The 18,317-nt window shown below is 49.5% G+C and overlaps 5 protein-coding genes across 6 annotated transcripts; 2 read left to right on the plus strand and 3 right to left on the minus strand.

Annotated features, from left to right (window-relative positions):
* Positions 1–61: 61 nt before the first annotated feature.
* On the minus strand, positions 62–2,087 carry TERG_06666 (prolyl aminopeptidase; the record flags this gene model as incomplete). 2 transcript variants are annotated; one of them, XM_003232627.2, is made up of 4 exons in its annotated part: positions 62–857; positions 926–1,044; positions 1,146–1,814; positions 1,876–1,999. In XM_003232627.2, 4 exons carry the CDS (start codon positions 1,997–1,999, stop codon positions 801–803), a joined length of 969 nt encoding a protein of 322 aa, XP_003232675.1. In that variant the 3' UTR covers positions 62–800. The 2 variants fall into 2 exon arrangements, with proteins under 2 accessions (XP_003232675.1, XP_047607006.1); XM_047750257.1 differs by lacking the exon at positions 62–857 and having other exon boundaries at positions 889–1,814; positions 1,876–2,087.
* Positions 2,088–2,195: 108 nt separating this feature from the next.
* Positions 2,196–6,536, minus strand: TERG_06667 (uncharacterized protein; the record flags this gene model as incomplete). The annotated part of the gene is made up of 10 exons (XM_003232628.2): positions 2,196–3,466; positions 3,559–4,589; positions 4,649–4,758; positions 4,817–4,901; positions 4,978–5,024; positions 5,096–5,332; positions 5,405–5,500; positions 5,601–6,192; positions 6,284–6,335; positions 6,422–6,536. The coding sequence occupies 10 exons, from the start codon at positions 6,534–6,536 to the stop codon at positions 3,369–3,371; spliced, it is 2,463 nt and encodes an 820-aa protein (XP_003232676.2). The 3' UTR covers positions 2,196–3,368.
* A 1,925-nt stretch (positions 6,537–8,461) lies between these two features.
* TERG_06668 (uncharacterized protein) lies at positions 8,462–11,592 on the plus strand (the record flags this gene model as incomplete). Its single annotated transcript, XM_003232629.1, has 6 exons — positions 8,462–8,521; positions 8,621–8,853; positions 8,949–9,241; positions 9,322–10,260; positions 10,320–10,718; positions 10,787–11,592. 6 exons carry the CDS (start codon positions 8,462–8,464, stop codon positions 11,590–11,592), a joined length of 2,730 nt encoding a protein of 909 aa, XP_003232677.1.
* A 1,536-nt stretch (positions 11,593–13,128) lies between these two features.
* Positions 13,129–14,799, plus strand: TERG_06669 (uncharacterized protein; the record flags this gene model as incomplete). Its single annotated transcript, XM_003232630.2, has 1 exon — positions 13,129–14,799. One exon carries the CDS (start codon positions 13,129–13,131, stop codon positions 14,797–14,799), a length of 1,671 nt encoding a protein of 556 aa, XP_003232678.2.
* Positions 14,800–15,125: 326 nt separating this feature from the next.
* On the minus strand, positions 15,126–18,188 carry TERG_06670 (uncharacterized protein; the record flags this gene model as incomplete). The annotated part of the gene is made up of 7 exons (XM_003232631.1): positions 15,126–16,597; positions 16,653–16,740; positions 16,789–16,904; positions 16,965–17,118; positions 17,181–17,221; positions 17,274–17,592; positions 17,649–18,188. The coding sequence occupies 7 exons, from the start codon at positions 18,186–18,188 to the stop codon at positions 15,126–15,128; spliced, it is 2,730 nt and encodes a 909-aa protein (XP_003232679.1).
* Between the last annotated feature and the right edge of the window lie 129 nt (positions 18,189–18,317).

Below are 18,317 nucleotides of genomic sequence, written 5' to 3' on the forward strand. Positions count from 1 at the left end.
GTAGATAACTGACATGGCGAAGGCGCGGGACAAAGCATGTAAGTGAGGGCCCAGATGAGAGGAAAGAAGGGTTTCGCCTTCCACAGGGCTGACAGTGTCTGACTAGTCGGTTAGCTTGCTGCTCCGAGTCTGTTCGCATAAAAGGAGGCTGGATATCTGGATGGATGAGATGGGGATGTAAAGAGTGGACGTCGAGTTTGGCCGTAAAATAGTCAACTTAGGAACCATCGAGGGAGTAGCTGAGGTAGCTAGGTGGCTACCATAATCCAGGGCAGTGCATTCAAAACAGACGCCAGACGCCGGACAGGCCAGGCACGGCTCGCTGATCCGCTGATCAGGTAAGTTAACGAGGCATCCGTGGTTCAACCGTATAATTAGGGAGCCAGTCAGCCATATCTCTCTGCATTCTGTGAGTTACTGCGAGTCCTTCACAGCCGGGTGCGTTGGATAACCGGCTAGTTGGTTCACTGCTTGACGTTGTCGATCTGATGATTGACTATGTATGTACGCTATTTTAGGTGCATCCAGGGAGCCACTGACTCTCTGTTTAGCACGAGCAGCATCCGTATCGCCGTTATGATCTGCGTTAGTGTTCGGAGAGCTTGTGGTTGCTGCCGTGAAAAGGAGCATTGAAAAATAGCCAGGGAACGCCGCTGGAGAGGAATGGAAGACCAGTCATCAAGTTCAACCTGATAGCTATGTAATTCTTTCTTGCGCATAATGATAGTTACTAGTTAACTACTCTGAGTCTGTTGACAGCAGTGTATCAATACATGAGAGATCATGGCCCGACCTCAGAATTATAAACCGGCGTACTCGTCGCAAGTCTCGGTCAGTTTGCTGCGGGTTCCGGGTTCCTGGCCACAGGCTGGTTAGTTAACTCCGTAGTGGAATGCGTGAATTCGGCGCGGAACGGGGGACTCACCATTGCACTGTGTCCGGCATCCGGAATCCAGAATAGCCTGGACTCAGGGAACGCCTTGTGCAGCTCATAGGCTGTCTGGGGAGGGCATACGATGTCATAACGCCCCTGAACCATAGTTGCTTCAAAAAAGGTCAGCAGCGGTCGTTACCTAACTTAACTCATCACCCTGAAGATACAGAAAAAAAAGAGAATGGATGAATGAAAAAAGAGACAGCCTTACTGGGGATATGTCTGATCCGGTCAACATTCTCCTTTTTCAAGAGAGCACCATGCTCAAGCCAGGCATCGTTCATAGCATAATGGAGTTCCATCGAAGCGTGTGCCAGCGTCCAGTCATCGTCCTCGAGTTTCTTCAGGCTCTGAGGGTTCTGGCGCAGCTCGCTGATGGACAGCTCCCACTTATTCCAGGCCTTGGAAGCGCTGATACGTGTCTCTCTGTTGTCGGACAGGAGCAGCTGGTAGTACGAGCCGACAATGTCAGCTCGGGCCGGCTCTGGCAGGTAGTTGACGAACTCCTCGTAGGCGTCGGGGTATAGACGGCCGGCCACGATGCTTCGGGACCACTCCAGCTCTTCTCTGCGGAAGGTGAAGATGCCTCGCAGGACGAGAGAGCCAACGACCTCTGGATGGGCCTGCGCATACACCAGTGCCAGGGCGGACCCCCACGAGCCGCCGAAGACCATGTGCCACTTGTCGACGCCCATATGCTTGCGGATGGCCTCGATGTCCTCGACCAGGTGGTGGGTGGTGTTCTCCCGCAGCTCCGAATTTGGCAGAGACTTGCCGGAGCCACGCTGGTCGAACAGGACGACGCGGTAGACCTCTGGATTGAAGAAGGTCGTGTTGATCTTGGTGCAGTGGCCGCCGGGCCCGCCGTGGAGGAAGACAACTAGGCATCGGTTCGTTCAGCAAGGAGTGAGCAGGCACTGGGGTTATTATTCAACGCTCACCTGGCTTGCCGTCTTTCTTCCCATACTGCTCGTAATGGATCTTGTGGATGGATCCCACCGAGAGGAAGCCCTCGTCGAAGGCGTCCGCGTGGGAGTATCCCGGGTGAAGGGCCTGCGAGCTCATCGTGGCTATGTTTGTGCGAGTAGGCGGCCCTTTTCTTGATATGTAACTATAGTTAGATAGTTATACAGGTGGGCATAGAAGTTGCCAGTTGTCGAGCAGCGATGCCGTCTGATATTCACGAGATACTGCAGATACCTGTCAAACCAACCAACTAGTTTATCGGCTTCCCCGCCCCCGCGGCCCTTGCTCTTGATTATTATGAGTTTGCTAGTTGGTTATAGCTGGCGTGTTATGCGTAAACCGGCCAGGGGGTGCCTGCTGGGCTGGCGGCAAGCCAAGGGTATTTACATAACGTCTTGTTTCATTTACTCAGGCTGAGGCAGGGGCAGGAGGACTTTGTTTGACCCTGGACTTTGTTATGTACTTGATAGCAGTAGCATTTGGCTGTCCTTGACTTCCCTGAGTTCCTTCGTTGATGGCAGCTGGAGAGTTCATGGCATACCAGCTAGTCAGGGGCTGGAGAGATGCAACTTGGTACAGTAGAAACCACAGCAGATTCACACAATTCACACAATGACAGGCTGTAAATAAAGCATATCCGCCTCTTAACTACATGTTCATCTCTCCAGGGCTGCAGACTTCCTTGTTTCTTCTCTGTTGTGTCGCGTCTGTTGCTCTATATCCCCCCCTATTACCTCATATCTCGTATCTTGCAGCAAGATGCACACATCAGACGGCTGGGAAGGATGGCTAGGACAGGTCCCTTGCATTCCTTCTTATGGCATGGAAGTATACGGGTTGCTCCCAGATGTCCACAGGCATATTTCGGAGTGGTCTTGCTGCACATTTTGTGAGCGTACTGCGAGGCGTAGTAGTAGTACTAGGAGACCATTCAATTAGGAGCTGTTTATATAGATTAGATCAGTAAGGCATACCTCTATACTGCAGGTAGGCTGTGGCAGCAGTGTTATAGTGGTGTAGAGGATAAAAGAGACGTCGAATACGCGCTGACTGGTTAGATGTGTAGATGTTGGTAAAAGCGAAAGGAGGATGTTATTGTCTCTTGCATGCCTAAACACTCCAAGCAAAGGCAAGGGTTTATACTAGCAACACAAGAAAGGAAAGGAAAGAAATGCAGATTGGGGCATGCTAACTTCAATAAACACTATAAAGAAATAGGTATGGAGAGCCATGGGAATCGTATATTGAAAGGGTATCTGCCTGTCCAATGTTGATACTGGCAAGAGGACCATCCTCTTCTTGAGTACCAAATATATATGTGTGTATATATAGATAGATAGGAGCAGTCTTAATAGTACATCTACTTGGTTGGAAAAAAACCAGACAGGCGAGTATTGGGGGAGTATGTCAAGCGGGTGAGTTAGTCGAATCCTTTCATACTGCTCCAAGACTAGCCCTGCCATAGATGTCATTCACGGGAAGCCTGTAGAAGAGAGCTTGCCCTTCTATGATAGTTCAGCCCTTCCCTCTCTACCAAGGAGGTCAGGATTCTAGCCGCCTCATGTGCTGTACCAATACCAGGTTAGAAATAGAAACAAACAGTATATGGGAATAAAAGAAAAAAAAAAAAAATAGGCCGCTGGAAGAATCTAACTTACATATCTCCCATGAGCTGGCCGAGAGCCGGTCACTGACGGTGCCGATCAATTCTCTCAGCTCGCTTTTAAGCACCTGGACTTCTACTGAGGCGGCTGAGAACTGAGCCTGCTCCCTGTGGTGCATGTTGGCCAAGATGGTTGCAGCAGTTGACGGAATTGCCTGCAGTGAGAACTGCCGTAGCCCTATCCTGGACACGTTGCGAGACTGCTCCTTGTTTTCTAGACCAAGGGCTCGAGCCCAGAGGACAAGAAGGCCAAGGAATGCACAGTACGTCTGCCATAACGGTCGAGGCTGTGAAATGGGCTGGGACAATAGCACTCCAAGGCCGGGTTTGACGCTGCAGTTGCCGGTGCCTTCCTCTATGCATAGACCGACCACCTCGAGGGCGTGCAGGTAGGAATCATGGCAGACGGGGTCCGTGGACACTAGCCGCGTGTACGCCGCCTGTGCTACTTGAGGTGTAACTGTGCGTCCCGACGAAAAGGCACTTCCAGCTGCCATCTGAATGTCGGACAGATTGTTCCGAAGTAGGACTGCAGAGAAGTCATACATGACCAGGGCACACCATGATAGCTGACATCGCTGATCAGGGCCAGATAGCTGGTCGAACTGGTCTCGCCAGTACGCTAGTGCGCTGTCAAACTCCAGTCTCTGCAGCTCGCGAATAACCAGACTGCTTGAAGACGAGACGGATCGGTACTTTGCATCCCCTATCGCCGACGTTATGCCATGGATAAGGATGTGCAGTGATAGCGGGCTGGGAGTGCTGTGCCAGTGGAGAACCTCGCGCATGTGCTCTGCGTCTTTCATGGATAGTATTGATTGCACGGCGGAGTCTAGGCTGAAGTACCTTGATCGGGTCGTCTTCTTTAGCTGGCGCATCTCATCCTCCCACTTGACGGCTGACGGTGCATCCCATAGTGACTGCCGGCTCGGAAGGGGTATTTTCATCATGCCCACAGAAAGTAAGGCATGATGTGAGAAGTAGACCATATACTGTACGTCGTTGACAAAGATTGTATGCGCTATCCTACTCCCCTGTAAGCATTAATTTAACTTGATATGCGATGCATCTCAGCGTATCCGTACCTGATAACGGATTCCCGCTGTGCCCATTCTCTCCACCTGACATCTGGGGACTGTCGTGAGCCCCCCTCTCGGTTGGGCCCTTCTGTCATAAGATTGTTTCGTCGTGCGAGCTTGCTATCTCGTCAAAAGCAGTTTCTTTTCAGATATGGCTTTTTAAGACAAGCTTACCGTAACGATTATCCCGTGCACTATCTCCGACATTTCATGTTCGTGACGTGCCATGGCATACGTACAGATGTGTTCCAGGACAACTCTAAATAGCAGTTAGTTTAATTAATATCCTGTATAAATCTTGTGGCAGCCCGAGAAAGCCAGGCCGAGAAACGAACAATGTCTGTATAAAAGGCATCTCGACCCTTGCACTCATAAGCGGTTTCTATTGATAGATTGTAAGCTCGGTGTATGCAAGGATAGGTTCTGTAGAAGGAAGACGGGATTATTCCCCACCTCGATAGTCTGAGACCACACATGCCTGTGAAGCAGTTTGCCCACTTCATAGTACTCCTGCGTTCTGCTAAGAAACGCTCCCAGACTGCACAATGCGAGGAGCAAAACAGGGGGAGATCGGGACAAATTGAGAGTTGGACGGTGGAAAAAGGGCATGTATATATCGCAATAATCCAATGCCCAACGGAGAATCTGGTTCATTCTGATATGGTCCTTTAACGGGGTATTCAGTAGATCCTAAGTTGGCGTCAGCTCAGATGCCCGCAGACAGATAGATATAAGACGGTGTATATATATATATTTACATACGGAACAATGGTTCAGTATCCTCTCATGGTCGAGAGCCGTGATCTGAGGAGCCTCATGCTGGGGGGAGTTCGAACCGATAGACGGGAGGTATATGTCCTGAGGGCAATTGCAACGTATTTTTTAGTAAAGAACAGGCTCACGATATTTCTTGGAGTTATAAAACGCTCAGCATGGCCACTTGTATCAGACAACATACAGGAGGCGACGTATGGTCAGCAGTATTCCCGAAATGAAGATTGAGGTAGTCGTCCGAGGGCAGATCGAAGAGGCTGGTGCTATGGAACAGCCACGGGTAGTCGTCGAACGGCGAGGGCATGGCCAGGTACGGCTGGTGGGAGTGATGCTGCTGCTGCTGCTGCTGCTGCTGGCCGAGCAGGTGTGGTAGATGGCCCACGGCGCCCATTGAGCCCTGCGGAGGCCCATGGGGGTGCAGGCCGTGGCTGCTGCTGCTACTGTTGCTATTACTGTTGCTGCTGCTGCCGCCGCTGTGTATATGGCCGGCGGGATCGGATCGAGGCGAGGGCGACGGGAGCGTGAGAGGCGCCATGGACGGGAAATGGGCTGCGGGACGACGGCCAACGTCCTGGCTCTGCTGCTGCTCGAGATGCCATTCTGCGGTGGCCGGCGAGGACCTGGCGTCCGACGGGGAGCTGCTGGCGACGACGGCTAGGTTGCTGCTGTTGTTGCTGGCGGAGGGCGAGGGCGAGAGCGGCGCGAGGGCAGCGTCTGAGCCCTCGGAGGCAGACTTGCGCTTCTCATGGCGCCGCAGATGGGCGTTGAGCAGGTCGCTGTCGCCGGCATCGCGAGGTCAGCCTTCGGTCTCGATCTCGGTCTCGGTCTCGGTCTCCCAGCTGCTGGCACTGCTGGGCGGTTGCCTACTTGCGGGTGAAGCGTCTCTGGCACAGATAGCAGAGAAAGGCGCCCTTCTTGTCTGTCCGTCCGGTTAACTCACTCGACGCTCGCTTGCACCACAGGGGATAATACACGGAGGATGGCAATAAGGAAGAGATCACACACGAATCAGCGCATGGCGGTTGAGATGCTCGCTCCTCAGGTACGAGCGGTTGCAGCCCGCGAACTGGCAGTGGAACTTGGCCGGCTTCTGCTGCTGCTGCTGCTGCTGCTGCTCCATCGTTGCAGCGGACAAAGGGAACTGCGGCGGGTGTCGGCAGCTATCTCCCAGGCATGTTCTGTCCGGCCGCCCAAGCCATCCGGGGAGGAATACGAGAGAATCTGGTATTCGCTGCCGTGCCTGGGGCGCTCGTTGAGATGGCGATGCGAAAAAACAAAAAGACGGACGGCCTCGATGCGAGGATCCAGGGCGATAACTATATGGCAGACGGCCGGGCTTTTCGTTCCCGTCTTCTCGCTGATTCTCTGCCTCGCTGCCTCTCTCGCTCATCATCGTCATCGCCGTCCTTCTCCTCCTTACTGCCGCGGCGGGGAAGCTACCGAAACACCGGCTTTCTTCTCCATGGCGCTGCTGGATTGCTCAATGTCGGCTCGGGGGGGATGTTGTTGATATAGGGCTGTTCGGCTGGAGGCACGGCGGGGACGACGACGACGACGAGATGGCATGGCTGGCCTGGTATCCCCATCGTCTGGGGCCTCGACCATTGCCAGACGGTTCTCTACATGGCTGGCAGAGCCGTCTTTTTAGAGGTACAGACGGTCCGGCAACTGCATGGCTACGCACATCTACGGCGGTGACACTGGGGATGAACTGGGTGTGAGACGGCCTCAATCCCCGACAGATGCGATGGACGCTTGCATGGGCTGAGGGACAAGCCCCAGTTTATCCAAGGCTACTGCTGTGCAACGAGCTGCGTACGCATTTTCCGTCTTGTGGTGGTGGGCTTTGCTGTGCTGGTCGACTTTTATATGCATCACATCCTGCGCGAGGCCTGCCGGATTGAGACAGCCATCTCGGATGCCGTCTATCAAAAAAAAAAAAAAAAAAAAAAAAAAAAAAAAAAAAAAAAAAGGATCTCACATTCGAGCATTGGCCGACGGATGTTCTATATTCGTTCAGACAGTGGCTACTCTTGCAAGTTCTCGAGACAACCGTATGGGGTGTAAATACATACGGGATTCGGCCTGTCTATCAAACATACAGATTTGCTGTCAACGAGGGCTGCACCCCCCCTGGCCACGGGCAATAGCAGCATCATTATTATAATATTCATGATTCACAGCTCTGCTCCAGCCTGTGACATGCAGGCCACATCAGCCGCCTCTTGCCATTCGCCCAGATAACGCAACCCCATCAGGCCCTTCACATCCCCACGATCGGTTGATGGCTCGAACTTCCTGAATGCGTCCCTCCACCGAGGGTCGAGGTCCCTTTTCTTCTCGCCCGCCGTCATCTCCGCCTAGACGTTTGGAGCTCTCCATGGGGTTCTAGTCCTTCACTTTTGGCCACCTGCCCTGCGCAATGGAGGAACGCTGGGGCTGTCAATCTCTCGCTGCAGAGCCAGTGTAGGGAGGCCAATCGTCTCGGCCCCGGGAGTCCCTGTCCCACACTGCTTATTCTTTTGGCTTTGTCTCTGGTTTCTTTTTTTACTGTGCGGCACAGCGCCATGGAGCAGCCGATCGAGCGTTTCATTCGCTCTCGCATATCAGCAGCGGGCTGGAGCGTTGCCTATCATCCAATAGCTGGTTGTCCCTCACTCTTCGGGGGTTTCCCTGCTGGGTCCTTTGATGGGAGGAAAAAATGGCTTGCTGGAGCCAAAAAAAAGCGAGCCCATCACTTAATTATATATGACAGCTCATCGAAGCTAGCCAGAGCCGAAGCCCATTCATTCTTCCATTCTCTCAGACAGACAATGACATTTTCTTCCCCAGACTCGTCAATGTCACTATCCATACTTTGCTTCATAAGACCGAACGGTTGCGTCTCCCCTCACGTTACCCCCTCACCAGTGATGTTTTAACTGCACCGTCCGGGGACTGTAGTCAAGGTTGAATATGATGGCATCGGAGGCGCTCTCACCGGAGAATGTGCTGAGTTTTTGAGTAATTTGTCGCATCCGCAAAGGCAAAGCCTCTCAATCGAAGATGGAGATGTCTTCAGAGGACCTAGTCGCAATGAGCGCCCTCATCGGCAGGGGTGTGCTGGTATGCATTCCTTCTACTCTCCTGCAACCCCCTCCCCGCGCTCTCTCCCTATATTCATAACTTGGGTGGACATGCAGCTAATAACTTCACCATCAAAAGGATCCGAGCAATGATCCAAATATTGGATCGGCGCGGGGAAGTAACAAATCCTCGACGTCGGATGCGCTCCAGACTGTAGGGATAACGGCGTCTACATCTGGAATGGCATTGCTTTCCACTTTCCTTCCCGCATTTATCCTGGCTGTTATTGGTTTCCTGATATTCCTCATCTGCCGTCGAACCCAACGCCGATTTTACTCCCCGAGGTCATACCTAGGGCATATACATGACCAGTACGTTGCCATTCTTACATCAGTAGTGTGTTGGGGGGGGGGGGGAGTTTGCGGAATGGGATGTTATATCTAATGCACGATTTCTTTTTGAACAGTGAACGAAGCCCAGAACTTCCCTATGGGTTTGTAAACTGGATAGGGGACTTCATCCGCCTTTCAGATAGCCACGTTCTCCGGAACTCATCCTTAGATGGCTATCTCTTCCTTCGATTTCTCAAGAAAATGTCCCTACTGAGCTTTATCGGATGTTGCATCACTTGGCCTATATTGATGCCCATAAATATCACAGGAGGCGCAGGAAATACCCAGCTGGATCTCCTTACCTTCAGCAATGTTGTCAATCCCAAGCGGTACTATGCACATACAATTGTCTCTTGGATATTTTTTGGTGAGCGAACACTAGTCTCCCTGTTTAGATACCCAGTGACCACGAGGGGTCGCCAATTACTCTTTCTAACTTGTTGGTAGGGGTTGTCTTCCTCATGGTCTGTCGTGAAAGCATCTTTTACGCAGCTCTCCGACAAGCCTACCTGCTCTCACCACTATATGCTGACCGGATCTCCTCTCGGACCGTGCTGTTCATGTCCGTTCCTCAGTCTTACCAGAACAAGGCGAAGCTATCCAAAATATTCGGTGACTCAGTCAAGCGTGTCTGGACTTCAGAAGATACCTCAAAGTTGGCGACGCTTGTTCGTAAGCGAGATAGACTTGCATATAGTCTGGAAGATGCCGAAACTAGATACGTTAAAGCTGCGCATGCTGCTCGCCTGAAGGTGTTGAAGAAACAAGGCCGTGACCCAGAAGTCTCGTTAGAACAAGCTACAGTCAAGCAGAGCAGTAACGAATCCGATCTCGACCAGGCTCCTTGGCTACTAAATGTTAAGTGCCCTTCACGACTAGCGCACTACGTCTTTGGCGAAAAGGTTGACATAATTGAGGACCTGCGTTCTCGTCTTGCTACACTTATCCCAGAGGTCAATGAATTGCAGCAGGAACACCGAGTCGGTGAAGCAAAGACTGTAGGCGGAGTATTTGTGGAATTCACCACCCAGCGAGAAGCCCAAATCGCATACCAAACGCTCTCACACCACCATCCCTCTCAGATGACACCTCGGTTCATCGGAATACCACCACATCAGGTACTCTGGCCCGCACTACGATATTCGTGGTACCAAAGAATCGTCAGAAAATTTGCCGTGCAGGGTTTCATTACCGTTATGATAATCTTCTGGTCTATCCCATCGGCCTTGATTGGATCGATTTCCAACATCACCTATCTCACCAATCTTCTCAAATTTCTCAAGTTTGTGAACGAATTGCCTTCTTTCATCAAGGGAATAATAAGTGGCCTTCTTCCTGCGGCGGGACTAGCTATATTGATGGCGGCAGTTCCCTGGATTATGAGATGTATGAAACCCCTCAACCTGAGCTTGCAAACCGATTCCGTTCTAACATTGTTGATCTAGGGTGCGCGAGGCAGTCAGGTGTCCCTTCAACGGCTAAAGCAGAGCTATTCACGCAGAATGCACATTTTTGCTTTCAGGTAGTGCAAGTATTCCTGGTAACTACCATTACATCCGCGGCATCTGCAGCCACGAGTCAAATTATCAAAAACCCACTCTCGGCCAAAGACCTACTGGCGAAAAATCTACCAAAGGCCACGAATTTCTACATCTCGTACTTCCTTTTTCAAGGATTAATGCTGAGTTCGGGGGCTGTGGTACAAGTAATCGCATTCCTGCTCTTCAAGTTCTTTCGGGCCTTCTTTGACTCTACGCCTCGAAAGTTATACTCACGCTGGGCTGCACTTACTGGAGTATGGTGGGGAACAGTTTTCCCGGTCTTCACAAATATGGCTGTTATAGGTAGGCAGAGCTGTCATCCTCGTTTTATATATTTTTGGTAGAGTAACCTAACATAAGGCACGATCTAGCAATCACCTACAGTTGTATAGCTCCGTTGGTCCTTGGCTTTTCTGCTCTTGGGCTTTATCTGGTATACCAGGCCTATCGATATAACCTGCTATTCGTGTACGAACCTGTTGTCGACACAAAGGGCCTGGTATATCCCCGAGCACTTCAACAAGTGTTAACGGGCGTTTACCTAGCAGAAGTATGCATGTTTGGACTCTTTGCCATCCGTGCAGCGATTGGCCCTATGGTCTTGATGGGCATGTTTACCGCGTTCACAGCACTATGCCACATCTCCCTAAATGAAGCACTGGCACCTTTGCTCTCCGCCTTACCTCACACTCTCAATAATGAAGACGACTGGACGTGCACAACGCCAAGTGACTTTGAAAAGCCTGAATTCTTGTCCCGAACCATGACCAGCGGGAAGGAATTCTTGCCTCGACGCCAGAGTACATTGACTCTAGCTGAGATTACTACTGCGCCTGACTCGATATGGGACAAGTTCGAAAATTTCCGCTGGTGGCTCTTCCATCCTAGCATATATGCTAACTATGCGGCACTGCGGGAGAAGATAAGACAGGATCCATCTATTCCCTACGACGAACATATCTCGGACAATGCGTATTACCCGAGTTGTGTGTACAGCCGCCCGCCCCTTCTCTGGATCCCACGAGATGCTGGGGGTGTAAGTCGACAGGAGGTCGAGCTCACCAGCACCATCATACCCATGACCGACAACGAAGCTCATCTTGACGAGAAGAACAAGGTGGTGTGGGATAAGGTCGGCATGAAACCGCCTATATGGGAGGAAAAGGTGTTTTACTAGGCGCTTTCTGCCCTGGAGAGCCCTCCCCCCTTTCTTTTTTTATTACATATCTTGATGATCAACGGCAGATTAAATGGTTATTTTTATATGATGCACAGTATTTACGTATCTTTCAACGATGAATAATAGGCGAAAAGCTCATCTATGCTTGATGCAAGCAAGGCAGCAGCTATTTTATTTCAATGGAGCATCAGGCTTTGCTTAGATGGGACAGGCTATAACAGAACATTTTTAATTAACCAACTAATTACTAGTTATTTTAACTCTACTGCCTTTTCTTCTATTTTTCTTCCACCTTAATGTAGCACCTGGTGTATTCTCTGACTATCTTCTTCTCTCTTCTCCGTTCGTAGGGCCCGTTTCTGACTCCCTTCAGCCTTCAAAAGCTTCTGCAAGAGTCACAATGATTCATTGCAAGCCCGAATTGATGAGTCAGCGGGAAGAACCCGAACAACGCCTGGAGAAACAGCTGGCTAACTAGTTGGTTAAACTAAATAAATATCAGCTGCAAAATTGAACGCTGCATCCCAGGGCACCGCGCACCTTTTCTCTGCTTCTTCTCCCCATAGAAACGAAGATTTTCCTCGATATTTATTTACTCTCCTTCTTCCGAGCTCATAACATACCCGTATTTTGCGATAATGGCAGATCAAGCTACAACAAACCCATCGGGCACCCCTCAATCAAGAGAAGCAACTAGAGGCAGAGGCAATCGGGGCAACAGAGGCAATCGGCGAGGCGGTACCGCAGCTACTGGAGGCGGTTCTTCTCCCGCTGACCCTAGCCAGCAGCACCGTCGACATAACCAGGGAGGGAGTGGCGGAAGAGGTCGCGGCAGAGGCGGCGGCGCACACAACGAGGGACGTGGGGGGAGGAATCCACGACGTGGAGGAAATCGAACGCAGGATGGAGATGGCAGACACGACGATGGCAGTGAGCCGCCAGGAGCGGGTGCTGAGGGCACTGGCACCTCCGGTGTTCGCCTGACCGGAGATGCCAAACGTTCGCAGGGCGAAGAGAAGCCCGCGCAGAAAGCTGGAGGTTCTGCTGCCGGAGAAGAGGAAGAGGCTGATGAAACTGAGATATGCTTCATTTGTGCCTCAAAGATTGACCATATCTCAGTGGCGCCTTGTAACCATAGGACTTGTCATATCTGCTCCCTCAGGTTGAGAGCACTGTACAAGACTAAAGCCTGTGCTCATTGTCGAGTAAGCCTGCATACACCCCTTCGGTTTTGATGACGGAGCATTGACAATATTATAATCATAGACCGAGTCGGATTTTGTTATATTCACCAACAATCCCACTAAGAAATACGAGGAATTCACCAACTCTGACTTTGATCGTTCTGACGATAACCTGGGGATAAAATATGAGCACTTTGACATCTTTGAGGACACCGTCTTGCTGCTCCGATACAATTGCCCGGACAGTGATTGTGATGTTGCATGTCTTGGGTGGCCAGACTTGCATCGCCATGTCAAAAGTAAACATGCTAAGGTGATGTGGTAAGTTCCGCCATTTATCTAATCAAACATGCAACTCGTCTGTACTAATCATATCAATAGCGATCTCTGTACACGGAATAAGAAAGTTTTTACCCACGAACATGAGTTATTCACTGCTGCATTGTTACGAAAACATGAAAGATATGGTGACGATAACCCCGGTGCTGTTGATCAAAGTGGTTTTAAGGGGCATCCGGAATGCGGATTTTGTCGTCAACGCTTCTACGGAGACGACGAGCTCTACGCACATTGCAGAGACAAACATGAGAGATGCCACCTCTGTGATCGGAGGTCCGGAGGCAGCAACCCGCAATACTATGTTGATTATGATGCGCTAGAGAAACACTTCGGCAAGGATCACTTCCTGTGCCTTGATAAAGAATGCTTGGATAAGAAGTTTGTTGTTTTTGACTCGCAAATGGACCTCAAAGCACACCAACTTGAAGCTCATCCCTCTGGATTATCAAAAGATGCAAGGAGAGATGCCAGGCTGGTGGACATGTCAACGTTTGATTATAGATCTCCTTACCAACCAACCCGCCAGCGTCGTGACGGCCGTGACGGTAGGGGAGCTGGCAGAGGCCGCGACCCTAATTCTGAACCACTTCCGCAATCCAGCGCCCAGCCATTACGGAGAGACGAACTTGCTTACCAGCGCCAGATGGCTATTCAAAGTTCCCAGTCAGTTTCTACAAGAACATTTGGTGGGCAACTTACTTCTTCGCGACCTACAGCAACTTCATCTGCTCCAACTACCCAGAGGTCTACTCCCGCAGCTACTCCCGCAGCGAGAGCAACACAAAATTCAGGGCTGCCTTCTATAGAAGCGCTTGATCTTGGGCAGCCGACAGCCCCAGTAACACCGCAGGACCATGCTAGACAGGCAGCACACTCAGCTGTTATGGACCGCGCATGCTCCCTTCTCCAAAATGACCAACGAAAAATTAGCGATTTCCGAGGGAAGGTCTCACAATACCGAAGCAACGCTATTGGAGCCAACGAGCTCATAGAAGCGTTCTTTTCGCTCTTCGATACGTCTTCGGCAGAATTGGGGAAGCTAATAAAGGAGCTTGCTCATATCTATGAAGACGAGAATAAACGTACGGGCCTTCTAAAAGCATGTAATGACTGGCGTGCAATCAATGAAGACTATCCGGCACTTCCAGGACCTAGTGGAACAACCCCTTACACTGGAACTGCCAGCGGATTTGGCTCGGGCAAAAGAGTATTACGTTTAAAATCATCTACAACGCAGTCCTCCAGATCAGCCTCCGGCCAGAACTCCAGACTTTCTGGAATACTTCCTTCTAACGCCGCTTCTAACCCATTTCCTCCACTTTCTAGCAATACTACCAGTCGCAAAGCCCCTCAAGGAGGCAATGCATGGGGCACAACGCCTGCCATATCTTCTGGCCCAAGCAGCTCTGGCTCTAGACCGTCAGCCCCTGCTTCACGGCCAAAAGTTGCTGGCGATTCTAATGCCTTCCCTGCCCTTCCAGCAGCTCCTAAGCCGAATACCCTTATGGCCGGTCTTACTCGTGGAACTGTGAGATGGGATGATCGAAATGCCGCAAGTGCTAGGCCTTCTGCTTGGGGCTTATCAAGTGACCCAACACCTGCAGAATCAGATTTGTCCGCTTCTCAAGATAAGAAAGGGAAGGGCAAAAAAGGGAAACAAGTTCTCTATCATTTTGGCTAAATAGGTTCATTGGAGGTGCAACTGCATTAAAAAATTTATTCTTATTTTATGCTGCGTTTGTTGAGCGTGTCGCTTCAGAAATTAGGGGCATTTCGTGAGATTCTTTCCCCTGTTCTTTTTCTTTTTTTCACGCGTACTTAAGGAGCAAGCAATTCCCCTGATATAGCTTTGAAAAGTGTACATAGCCTATGTTTTCTCTGTCTAGCTCATAATCCTGCACCGTAGCAAATGCAAACTCGAGTATTAAAAAAAAAAAATTACCTATCATACACCAGTAATACAGTAACATCCCGAGGAACATATTACCATGCTTTTCGATGAACTAGTTACTCGTTTGAGGTACAAGAATGAGTAGTGTCTAACTCCCCGCTGTCACTATTTAGGAGCAGCTCATTGTCTTCAAAAGAATGGCTGGCAAGACCCCTAGGGCGTTTGAGGTTTGGAGTAGAATCTACGGGTATGATGGGAAAGGATTGGCTAGAAATCTGAGATACGGCTTCCATATGCTCGCGGTCTTCTTGGGATCCTTCAGTTTCTCTGGGTTCCGGTGAAGTTTCTCCGTCGCCCATGTTAGATTCTGCTTCGGCTTCGATATCCGTCATCCGTAAAGTGAACTCCCTTTGAAGCCTGAGAAGCCATTCTCTAAGTGCATCATCTTCCATGGTCCCTTCGTGAGCATGCATCAGCTGTTCTCCTAATGTCAAGAGGAGTCTGCGCCGTTTGGCTAGAGAAATGATTGCAGGCGACTTAGCTCTATCTTGTGCCGCCAGAGCAAGATGATTTGACACTTCTTCAGCTACCTCTATAAGGTATGGAGGTAAAGAGAATATTCTGGCGAGTGCGAGGCCATAATGCTGTTCCTGTACATATCCATCAACTATTTTATATAGCATAGTGATTTTGGACCTCGGGTCGGACATATCAACAGCAAGATGCAAATTTATAACTCCACTGCGATGCTCCATAATCCTTGGTAAATCATGGAAATGGGTAGTGAACCAAACTAAGGCATGAGTTTCCACTAGAGCTTCTGCAATAGCAATTGAGATGGCAAGCCCATCAGTTGAAGCGGTTCCACGACCTAGTTCGTCTATTATAACCATACTCTTTGAGTCAACGTTCCGTAGAATAAATGCCATTTCTCTCATCTCAGTGGAAAAGGTCGACACGTTGGTAGCCTGGTTATCATCTGTTGATACGCGAGCAAAAAGTTGATGCACAATCGGGAATGAGGCATACTGCGCGGGAACAGAGCTTCCAATTTGTGCCATTACTGCCATCAGGGCAAGCGACCGAATATATGTACTCTTTCCACTCATATTGCAGCCGGTTATTATCTGAAATCGGGACTGTGAAGAGGCGTAAACATCATTGGGTATATATTTTGTTGAGTGTATTTTCTCTCGAATCGGATGCCTTCCGGCCTTGATGGCGAGAGTGTCTGTTATTTCGGGGCGCACATAATCCTGTAATGTATGTAGGTAAGCAAAGGCAGCGATCATATCTAGTAGAGCAACTGCCTCGCTGATACGAAACAAGCTCGATATTTGAGACCTAGCGTCATCTATAAGCTCTTGAATGCTCCGATCACTCATGCTAACCACCTCGTTATGAGAGTCTGTTATTTTTTGATTCATCTTGACAAGGTCCAGGGTTTGGAATTCCACATATGCTTTTTTCCGATAAACGTTGATAAAAATATTTGGCAGTACCACACCTTGGAGATCGGTGGATTTTACACGGAAATAATAGTGACGGCCAGTTTCAAACCTCAAGTCCAATGGAATATCGTACTCCTCTATGCAAGTTAGTCGCAATCTTCCTTCGATAGCAATAACGAATATATACATTACCAGTAAGACGAGCACATAGCTCCGAAACATCGTCATTGGCCTCCTTGTAGGTTTGTCTCGCAACGTCGAGAAGATTGTTAACTCCAGCCTATACTGTTAGGACCTGAAATGAGTTCATATATATCTAGTCACTCACTTTGACGGCGTAAGTTCTGTGATTGCGTAAATCAAGAGCACTGGTTTGGTATCTAATGTCGTCGTTTAGCGTTTCCTTAAGAATAGTTTGAACTGGCTCATAATTCCTGGGGGAGCCTAGCTGTGTTTATTGTTAGAGGATCGAATAACTTGAACATTGGCTATAAGCTCATCTACTTGCATCACGTATTGTCTCTAAGAGGCTAGATTTTGCCCCAGCTAACGCTTCATGGATGGGCCGTATACAAGATACAAATGTTTTCAGCATGATGACGTTGTTAATAGACTGTTCAGCAAATAAAAAGCTTGGCTTCGTTGGAATAACCGTCAACTAACGGTCAAATATCAGTATCATTACGCCTCTAGACTTTCGGCAAGGTGATTATAACTTACAGCCGTGAGTACTCGGTCGGAATCAACAAATGACTTAAGAGCTATATGGTATAATTCTTAGTTTCCTGAAGATACTCGGCATCGGCGACTAACCTTGTCTAACAGCAAAAAACATTCCCTCATTTGATGACAACTCTTCGACAGCATCATATCTGGTGTTTAGTTTAGCAATTTCCGTAGAAGGCTGTAGAATGTTGCTTCTCAGTAACCTGGCACCCATGGGTGTGAGGGTTTCATTTAGTATGCCGAAAAGACAGTCCTTTGACTTTGCATTTTGCAAGTTTTGAATAAGTTCTAACGAGACAATAGTAGATAAATCTATCATCATAGACCCTTCAGATGGTTCGTATCTTAGTCTGAGAGAGTGAGGTGCAAAAGTCGCTGAAAGTTCTAGCTCGATATATGATAAGACCTTGAGAGTTCGTCAGCCAGTGCTTGCGTCTAGAGACACTCTAGGAGGGTGTATACAGCTGCGAAACAGCAGGCAGAGAAATAACTGCCCTCTAAAGCCATTTTTATGGTTTCGATGTCTTCTTTGAAGGCCAATCGCTCAACATAGTCATGACAGTTCTGCTCAGACCAGTGTTTCCTATCAAATGTAATGATCCGGATATGGGGGAGGTTCTCTTCAACAATAGCATATAATTTTGAAAGAGGTTCTTTGGAAGTGTTCATAAAGAGCACCTCGGAAGGTTCAAATACGGCAAGCTTGTGGACTGTTCTGGCATAGGTCTGGCTATCACAAATCTGTGAAAGAACAGCTTCTGATGTAGACAAGTTGACAAAAGCCAATCCAACGGCTGGAGAGATACCCCTGGATTCACTTATAGCACATATTATCTCCTGGGATGCTGCAGTAGTTGCTGCTGTTGTGGGTCGAGTTGCTCGATGTCCTCCAGCAGCCGTCCTACTGGTACCTGGGCGGGTGGACCTGGTTTCCGATGTAAACGGGTATAAAGGGATAGATGGGGTGCGACTAGGCATTTCGATAGCAATCTTTGATCCCATGGCTTCAAGGTAACGAGATGCGCCAGCTTCTCCCCAGTGTTCTCGACAAAGAATGACAGCCGGTTAATGACCTGTCAAGAGGTCGTTGCTTTTCCCATTTTTAGATGTTGCATTGTATTACATAATCAG

The sequence above is a fragment of the Trichophyton rubrum genome (genome assembly GCF_000151425.1).
Source record: "Trichophyton rubrum CBS 118892 genomic scaffold supercont2.8, whole genome shotgun sequence".
NCBI lineage: Eukaryota > Fungi > Ascomycota > Eurotiomycetes > Onygenales > Arthrodermataceae > Trichophyton > Trichophyton rubrum.